The sequence below is a fragment of the Nicotiana sylvestris genome, chromosome 1, assembly GCF_000393655.2.
Source record: "Nicotiana sylvestris chromosome 1, ASM39365v2, whole genome shotgun sequence".
NCBI lineage: Eukaryota > Viridiplantae > Streptophyta > Magnoliopsida > Solanales > Solanaceae > Nicotiana > Nicotiana sylvestris.
The window spans coordinates 31,751,080-31,760,358 of record NC_091057.1 but is presented as its reverse complement, the minus strand read 5'-3'; the positions used below and the strand labels follow the sequence as shown (position 1 = coordinate 31,760,358).

The 9,279-nt window shown below is 35.0% G+C and overlaps 1 protein-coding gene across 2 annotated transcripts; it reads right to left on the bottom strand.

Annotated features, from left to right (window-relative positions):
- Positions 1–3,943, bottom strand: LOC104240636 (uncharacterized). Of its 2 annotated transcripts, XM_070173637.1 has the most exons (7): positions 3,555–3,900; positions 3,329–3,405; positions 3,115–3,231; positions 2,075–2,185; positions 1,601–1,681; positions 1,424–1,522; positions 1–669 (listed from the first exon to the last, which is right to left on the bottom strand). In XM_070173637.1, the coding sequence occupies exons 4-7, from the start codon at positions 2,088–2,090 to the stop codon at positions 425–427; spliced, it is 441 nt and encodes a 146-aa protein (XP_070029738.1). In that variant the 5' UTR covers positions 2,091–2,185; positions 3,115–3,231; positions 3,329–3,405; positions 3,555–3,900; the 3' UTR covers positions 1–424. The 2 variants fall into 2 exon arrangements, with proteins under 2 accessions (XP_070029738.1, XP_009793805.1); XM_009795503.2 differs by lacking the exon at positions 2,075–2,185 and having other exon boundaries at positions 3,555–3,943.
- Positions 3,944–9,279: the final 5,336 nt, after the last annotated feature.

The window sequence follows — 9,279 nt, the reverse complement described above, 5'->3', positions numbered from 1 at the left end:
TTCAAAACAAGTTTAAGTTCCAATTAATGAGGATTAACCAATAATATCAACGGATAAAGGAGCCATAAAGTTTGGCTATTCACTGATGCTAAAGGTAAAAACAGATAAAACATAACTTTTCACAGGGAAACCATTACTTACTGGTCAATGACACTTTCAAATTGAAATTAAGCACTTGCAGCTAGACAGTGGTGTAACACGTCAACTGTCTGAAGATGCAGAATTTTCTGCAAAGAGGATGAGTCTTGTCGTAAAAGAAATCACCTCATTAAGGTTGCTCTTTGAAGAGTTTCTAGTTCAGTTATAACTTGGTCAAGCGCGACCAATTGCAGTCAGAACCTTTCACAATTAGTATGCAGGCTAGAACAATCCTATTTGAAAGTTATTACTCGGACAATACGGACTGTTAAGAATCTTTATCTCCTTAATGAAGATGTGTCTTTTGACTTTGATCAACTTTTACTAGCCTTCCTCTTGCCCGAGGATCAAGTTTTACATCAGCTGTTTCTTTTGCGCCCTTATTCCCAATTGTAGGGTTTTCAGCTTGAATTGATTTTGGAAAAGTTTTGCACCTGGTGTGATGTCTGTTTTGACATGAATTGCGACTTTTCAAGCCTGAAATTAGTTCTGCTTTCGTCTTGCCCCTATTTCTTATCATCTGATCATTATCTGCAAACAAAATTCCAATACTTTCAGCAAAATAGTGCAGAATCAAGAATAACTTTTGGAAATGTATCAGCAAAATTCCTATTTCTCATCTAAGCAAATTTGTTAGATGAGTTGGTAAGTCCATTTCTGATGCGAGAATAATTCAGATCTGTCGTGCTCAATCAAATACAGCAAATTTCCCTTGATGTCTCACTGAAAACCAGTACTTATATTTGATTATGTGCATGAAGTGTATTTATTTGAATAGCCGAAGTATATATCCGATGCACTGGCAAACTACGCGAGGGTATCATTAGTCATGTTAGTGTAGAATCACCCCTTATTACTCTGCTTTATCCATTTAGGTAATATGGAGAGACAACATATTACCTAAAAGGTGTGGTATCATTATCAGCAGAACTTGTGCGAAGTAGCTCACAAACCGCATTGAAGATGAACCTACTCTACATACCTATTACGGGTTTCCTTTTCTTATACACAGCCACACTTACTGGCCCGAAAATAACAATTTTAAATTTAAAGTATCAGCAAAAAGCTGTTCAGATCCATAAGGACGGGGAATGTAAGATTTACATGATAATGTCAACAAAAAGCACGTAAAATGTAGATGTCAAGTGCATTTTCAGGTTTCTTCCATCGCACTTTGTTCATGAACAAATACGGTTGTGCTACACCATTCAGTATCTAGAAGTTCAAGTTTGGGTTACCCCCACGAAGGAGTTAATTCTACAATGCAAAGTTTATCAGGGATTACCAGGACTTGATAAGACTGCACGTGGTCGTGGGACTGAACTGGCCCTTGCATTTGTTTTGCTTCCACCAGAAATGTTTTGGTTATTGTCCTTTGTTCTCCCTGACCAATCAGCAGAGTGAATGCCAATCCGCTTTTAAAGTAGGCGGTAACAAGAAGTTGTAAAAAGAAGTATGTAACCTGTTGATGATGAAATCCCATGTCTATCTGGGCTTAAAATACATGCTCGGGGTATCCTCACAACTGATGTTGGCGAATCATCTTTATACACCATCAGAAAAGAGCAAAGGAGAAAAAGCAAGGAAAAGGTCAGACACTACTAAAGCTGAGAACAAATAAAATGATGGATATGGAAAGGCAATGATGTATTGATGGAATCAGTTGACTACTACAATAGTATGTCCGAAGTTGTTGCTGGATGTTAATATGCAAACTACCATTTTTTGCTTAAATCCAACCATCTATACTGTGTGTGTCATGGTTTTGAAAATGGTGTACTGTGAAATTAACCAACAAATCAAAGCCTTCAATGAGCATTATGCAAGACAACAAAACGTGAGAAGTAGCAAGAACCACAGGGATTTGGAGACTTAAAACAAAACATATTCTCATAGTCACAAGATAGAAGATGGATATGCATCCGCTAAAGCTGACCTGGTTGATCAACCATAGAAAGCTGTGGTATTAGTGGTAATCAAGCGACACATCAGAAAGCTTTTGAATAGGGTCATCAAACACAGTACAGTACTGGAAGGAAGTCTAATCCTGCGACATCAGGATTCAGCTCAAAATAGACAAGGTCAAGGACCAGCATACACAAAATGGAAATGCTCTAAGCCTCTACTTCTAGGATTATTTACAAGTAGAAATCTGTAAGATGTTAAGTAGAATATGATGCCGTGCATTATTCTTTTGCTTGCATCTGGATATTACAATTAAATCCATACTTACAATGTGCCATGCTTAAGGAAAGCAGGAGTATACGCAAAACAAAACTAAGTTAACTACAATTAGTTTGATGAATAGTATAGAACCATTGTTACATCATTTTAAGAAACAAATAGCAAGTCCAACCAATGCCACCATGTCAGATATCCATTTACAAGGAAAATTTAAATCGAAAAATAGATCCTCTACATCCATATCAACTCAACAATCAAAACCTATTAAACTCAACTACACCTAAATATAATAGATGAGCCTCCACATCCATTTCGCTCCATTTGAGCTCATTTCATCCAATATCGACAAACAATTAGTCTTCTACGGCAAATTAATTAGGATCTGCTTAACACTTGAGGTATTCTAACCTTAGTTATCACAACACTGACATACAAGTCTAAATAGCAAAAAATTATAATATCCAGAAGATTTGATTTTGGGCTAAAGCTATGGGAAGGTATGATCTTGATCCAGAATCCTCATAAAACAGAACTTTTTAAGTTCCCCTAATCTTGCATGATAAAGAGCAATCCAAAAATAGTTAATCACAACAACAACAACAACAACAACAACCCAGTGTAATCCCATAAGTGGGGTTTGGGGAGAGTAGTGTGGTTTTTCCGATAGACCTCAGCTCTCTCACACACACACAAAAGTTAAAATAGAAATTGATTGCAAGACCAAGTTATATTAGCAAAAAACAAAGATAATATAAGAATGAAAGATGGGATTCAACAGACAAAAGTATATACCTGAAGAAGATAAGTCACTTAAGGAAAGGGATTCAAAAGCCTTCAATGATGGCAAAGACTCATATGCATACTCATCATCTTCTTCTTTCTGTTGCCTCACCTTAACCCTTGGGTACACTTACAAATTTCAAAAAAAAAAAATTGAATGGAAAAATCAGAATCCAATATGCATAGAAGATTAAAGAAAATAAAACAAACCAAAATTGGAACTCACTTTGACTTTTAACTTGCAGAAGCTTAAGAATTTAACAAGTAAAATGAATACCAAGAATCAACCAGCTATCTCTGATTCTGAAAAACCATCTCAGCAAATAATATCAAAAAAGCAAAATCAGGATCATATTCAGAAAAGATCAAAAAATCATAAGAAAATACACAAAAAATTCACTTGACTTTTGACTTGATAAAGTTTCAAAACTTGACAAGTAACTAAACTTTACCTGCTGCTTGGCTTCAGATGTCTCTAAATTTGATAAAAACAATGAATTAGTGGGATTTTTCGGGTTTAAAGGTGAAATCTTTGATAATGAAAGTGACAAAAGACATGAAAAGCATGTGGCGAATATTCAATGGGGGATTCTTGGAAATGGAAACAAGTGAGTAATATAAAAGGTGAAAATCACGTTCTTTTTTGGTAAGTTGATTAAGATTTTATGTGGGGTTTATACTTGTATTATGCTTTGTTGAGGTCAAAGGGGCAAATTAGAGAATGGGTCCTATTTGAAAGAACTTTCGGCAGAATCAGATGCGTTTCAGAAGCATGTACGGTAGGTAATGGCAGAAAGATGGTCAACTAATTTCAGTTTCCATTCTGTCTCTGTCTCTCTCTCTCTCTCTCTCTTTTTTTTTTTTTTTTTTATATATTCTTTATGAAATGTAATTGTAACGTGGTGGCAATGGACCGAGCAGGACATTAAATATTAATACTAATTGGTCAGGACATTAAATATTAATACTAATTGGTCAGGACATTAAATATTAATACTAATTGATCTCTTAATAGAGTGATTCAATCACTAATAAATTTCTTAGGTATGATGGCCACGACAGAGGGCAGGCTTATAAGGGTGGGTCTATTAGGACTAACATGCTTCTAGGATTGCAAGGGGTGTACATGTCACATTCGACGAATTCCATATCGTAATGAGAATGAAAAGTGAGGATAAACCCGTACAGGTCTAGGATAGTATTTTTAAATCTATTTTAGATTTTTTACGTATCATAATGTCCTATACATGCATAGGCGGATTCAAATTTTAATTTGATTGATTTATTCGTTAGGTTCTTATCACTAGGGGTGTTCATGGTTTAGTTTTGATCGATTTTTCCCTAAAAAAACCAAACCAAGTAAGTCGAATCAAACCAAACAAATTAAGTCGATTTCTTATCGATTCGGTTTTTGTCGGTTTTCCGATTTTTTCGATTATTTATCGGTTTTTCTTAAATATGAGACATACACTACCAAACACATATTGTGGCGACTATATTTTCAACGTAACACTATCAAACCAATTGCTCTTTGAGAAATCTATCATTTACCAAGATATATTGATGATAATTGAATCAAATAGTGATAGCTACTTTAAGTACTCAATTAAAAATCAATTATTTTTAACATGAAATAAATTCTTTTAAGCAAAAGAAAACTACCAATCAAACTAGAATGTAAAGGCAAAGAATTAGATTATTATAATAGCAAAGGACTAGACTAAAAATACAAACGACTAATATGTACCATAAAATTTTAGAAACTTTATATATATATATATAGTCGGTTTGGTTCGGTTTTTTTTTTATTAAAACCAAAACCAAACCAAATTTGATCGGTTTTTAAAATTCAAAACCAAAACCAAACCAAACCTAAAATATATCGTTTTTTTTGGTCGGTTTGGTTCGATATTTCGAATTTTTTTAAATATCCCTACTTATCACTAGATTCATCAAACTTTTAAGTTTATGGGTTTTAATGTAGTAAGTAATAGTTTTTGAAATATGTTCTTTGTTGAAAGCGTGGAGTTTAAAGTACGTCGGTTATGTGTCTCATCCGCCATTATTAATAGAGATGACAATGTAATGAGATTCAATAAAATAAGATGAGCAAAAAGAATTATTTTATTATTATTATTATTATTATTATTATTATTATTATCATTATTGTTGTTGTTGTTGTTGTTATTTTCGAATTACTCGATTCAAGATAAGATCCATTCTTAAAAGAAAGAACACGGAGATGACTTTTCAGACTCCAAGCATCACTATTATCAATATCTTCAACACATTGCATACACAGTCCGATCAAAAAATAAATTTTGTCAAATCAAAAGTTTTCTTCTTCAAAAATGTCACTCATGCTATCGAGGCCTCCTTAACTACTATTTTTATTGTCCCTTCTTCTTTCATTTTTGGTAAATACCTAGGTTTCATCTATCAACACATTTCCTCAAAAGGAGAGATTACCAATTCATACTTGATAAAATAAATAATAAGCTTTCGGGCCGGAAAGCTAATCTTCTAAACCTCGCGGGCATAACTACCCTTGTACAATCAGTCCTAGCAACTATTCCAAATTATTCCATGCAAACCAACCTCCTCCCTGCTTCTACTAGAAACCATATAAATTGCATTCAAAGTAACATTCTTTGGGGATCCACCCCAGAAAAAAGAGGATCCACGTTGTGAGTTGGGATGTGGTCACCATGCCTAAGCCCCTAGGTGGCTTGAGACTCTACAAAACCCATGCCAAAAACTTAGACATGCTAGCATGTTTACTCTAGTGCTTCCAAAGCAGCACTGTCACATTGTGAGTGTAACACTCTGTAAATTTGGACTAGGTGTGGACATGTTAAATGAGTATTAATGTTATATTTTAGATATATAAAGTCCTATCACAATGAGTATAGGTGGAACTAGTCGAATGGAATCAAGACGGGGAGTGGTGTGCATAAGATTCGATAAAATCAACTAAGTTTTATGGAAGGTCTGTCTTTCAGACTGATTTCATGAAATTTTGTTAGGAATTGGTGAAAACGCAAAACATAAAAGTTGTTAGCCTTTGAAATATATTTCAAACGATATATTGTGGAGCCCGAACGGATGTTTGTGCAAAAAGTTATGTATATTTTACTGGACAATATGCAGTATACATGCCCAGGTGCGACTGGATGGTCACGTGCGTGGCCGTACACTTGTGGAAGTGCTACTACCCTTCTGCGCATTCAGGTGCGCGTTTGGGCCTTAAATGCGAGGGAGCACACCCGGGAGGGTCATTTTACAAGCTCTACCTCATTCCCCACACCCCCAAAACACAAAAACTAGCTCTAGAAAGAGAAGCTCTCAAGAGCCTAACTCCTCAGAGATCCCTTCACCATCCAAGGTAAGTTCTAACGGTGATTCTAAGTTAATTTCAATCCTCCAAAACTTTATTAACATAGGTAAACCCTTCAAATCATTAAATATTCGATTGGGACATCATAGTTGAGAGAAGAAATCCTAGAACTCGAATTCAAGAGCATTGAACGTCAAAAGGTAATACCTTCATACTCTAATTGATTATAGCATTGAATTAATGATTATAGACTCCAAGTTCATGAGATATGAGTTGATAGGTTTAATAGAAAAGCATGAACGGTTATAAGCTTGGATTGTTGGTTGTTGATTATGGATTAAGGATATCGTTTATCTTATGGGTGATAAAGAATGGTATTGATTATAGCATATTAAGGTTTTAGAATTTATCTAGAAGCAAAAGAATATGTTGTTGGGTGTAGAAATACCATTAACGAGGGCTATGAAGCTTTATACCCTTCAAGTGTTTGATAAAATGCCTATATGACCAAAACATGAGTATTATTGCTAATTTGGAATCCCTTTTGACTTGTATTGATATAGATTAAATTTGAAAGGGTTGGCGAATGTTGTATTACGCTCAAGAGCAGGAAGTTAAGGTATGTGAGACTAACTCCCTATGTTTGGTAATGTTAATGATTCTCCATATACTACGTTTCTTTTACGACATTTCTAATTGCCTCAGAAATATAGTTAAGCCTAGATCCTTGAATAGTTACAGAAATTCTATTCTCTAGCTTTGTAACTCATTCATGACTTTCATTGTGAACGTTGTGAGCTCAGTGTGTAATCAATAAAGACTTGGGTTTGATGCCAATGAGTCTCAGTCTAAATTACTCAACATGTCATAAACAACTGAAGTTTCAGTTTTCATAATCAGTTCAAGAATACATGTCTCAGTCTAGTCCTATTTAGTATTCCAGTATCATGTAACTCAATATGATTCAGTATTTCAGCATCACATATTGCAGTATGATTCTCAGTTCCTGAATTTAAATCCCTAAATGTTGAATACCTGTATTTGGGCCTGAGGCTGTAGTTTATATGCTTTATGCATATTTTGGCCTGAGGTATGCATTTTGGGCCTAAGGCCATAGTTATGTATACGTATACATGGACATGAGGTTGTATCTTGTGCACATATATATTGGGCCCGAGGCCGTAGTTTATTCAGATAAACTGGTTGTTCATCATTTAGAAGAGGAGTATTTATATCCTTACTTCCTTTGTTTTGTTCAGTTATCAGTTATCATTTAGTTATTAGTTATCAGTTATCATTTTAGTTTTCATTTCAATAGTTATTATTTCAGTTATCAATTATTAATTCTCAATTATCAGCTCAGTATCAGTTTCAGTATTTATAGTTCTTTCTTTCAGTTACTTTACATACAAGTGCAATTCAAATGTACTGACGTCCCTTTTGCCCGGAGCCTACATCTCACAATACAGGTCATGATTACAGGTTGACGATTTAAAGCGCTAGGATTCTCGTACCAACTATTTAGTGATCCCCAGTTTTTTTGGGGAATTATCATTACCTTGCAGTCTTCAGTATTTCCAGACAGTCAGTATTTTCAATACTTCATTAGAGGCTTAATAGACCAGAGTAACAGTTAGACAAAATCGCAGGCTTTTCATGTTAAGAATTATTTGCTACAAATATGTTTCAGAATTATATTAGTGTTTTCGCACTTGATTTATATCATTCAAACTTTTAGTATATTAACATGTGTTAGTTTATCTTCCACATTCAGTATGTTATGATCTCACATGTTGATTCAACCAGCCAGTTAGTTCACTCGGTCATATGTAGTCAGGCATCATGTGTCATTTTACGTCCAGGCCCAAGTTCGGGGCGTGGCAAAGCTTTGTATCAGAGCACTAAAGCTTAGAGCAAAGTAGGTAGCCTAAAAGCTTAGAATTTCCTTTTATATGTGTGTGCTAGCCATTCATATAAATGGTTAACTACCAAGACATTCAGGATTGTCTCATTTCTTTCTACTCTAGGTCGTGCCATAAAGCTTAGAGAACTAGGTAACCTTCTCATCCTATCGAATTCAAGGCATATTAAATGCCCAGCGACGAGCAACAAAAACCCAAGGTCCTAGAGAGGTTGATTACCCATTGGGGTATAATTATGGAGCATAGGTTGGTAATAGATAAGACTTAAAAGGATGCAATGGATAGTAGTACAGATTAGAGTATAATCTTATTAGAAAGTATAAAAGCAGTTATCATGTTTTATGGTTATCAGTTTACCTCAAGTACCAGTTGTACAGTCTTTTAGTTAGCAGGTTTATGGTTATTCAGTACATCAGTATTCAGTTATTTAGTTATCAGATCTCCAATTTTCAGTATATCCAAATTCAAGTGACTTGTGACAGTGATGCATTTGGGTGCTGGAAGAAAATGTAAGTAATAGTAATTACACCAAAATCTTAGCATGTTTTAGGTCCGGATTAATACCCAAGACTCGCTAGATGGTGCAAGAAGTGATTTATCAGATGATGGTATACTCTAAAGGACAAGTTTGTGTATAGTAGTGTATCCATATATATTTCAAACTTTGTCATTCTAGGAGGGTGAGGGTAAGAACGGGGTAGGTATCTTGGTTGATAAGGACCTCCGTGAACTAGTGGTGGAGGTTAGGAGGGTGAATGATAGGCTGACAACTACTAAGCTAGTTGTTGGAGGTTTTACTTTGAACATAATCAGTGCGTATGCACCCCAAGCAGGCTTGGATGAGGAAGTCAAGAGGCGTTTCAGGGAGGATTTGGATGAGATGTTGCATGGTATCCCACATACCGAGAAAATTTTCAT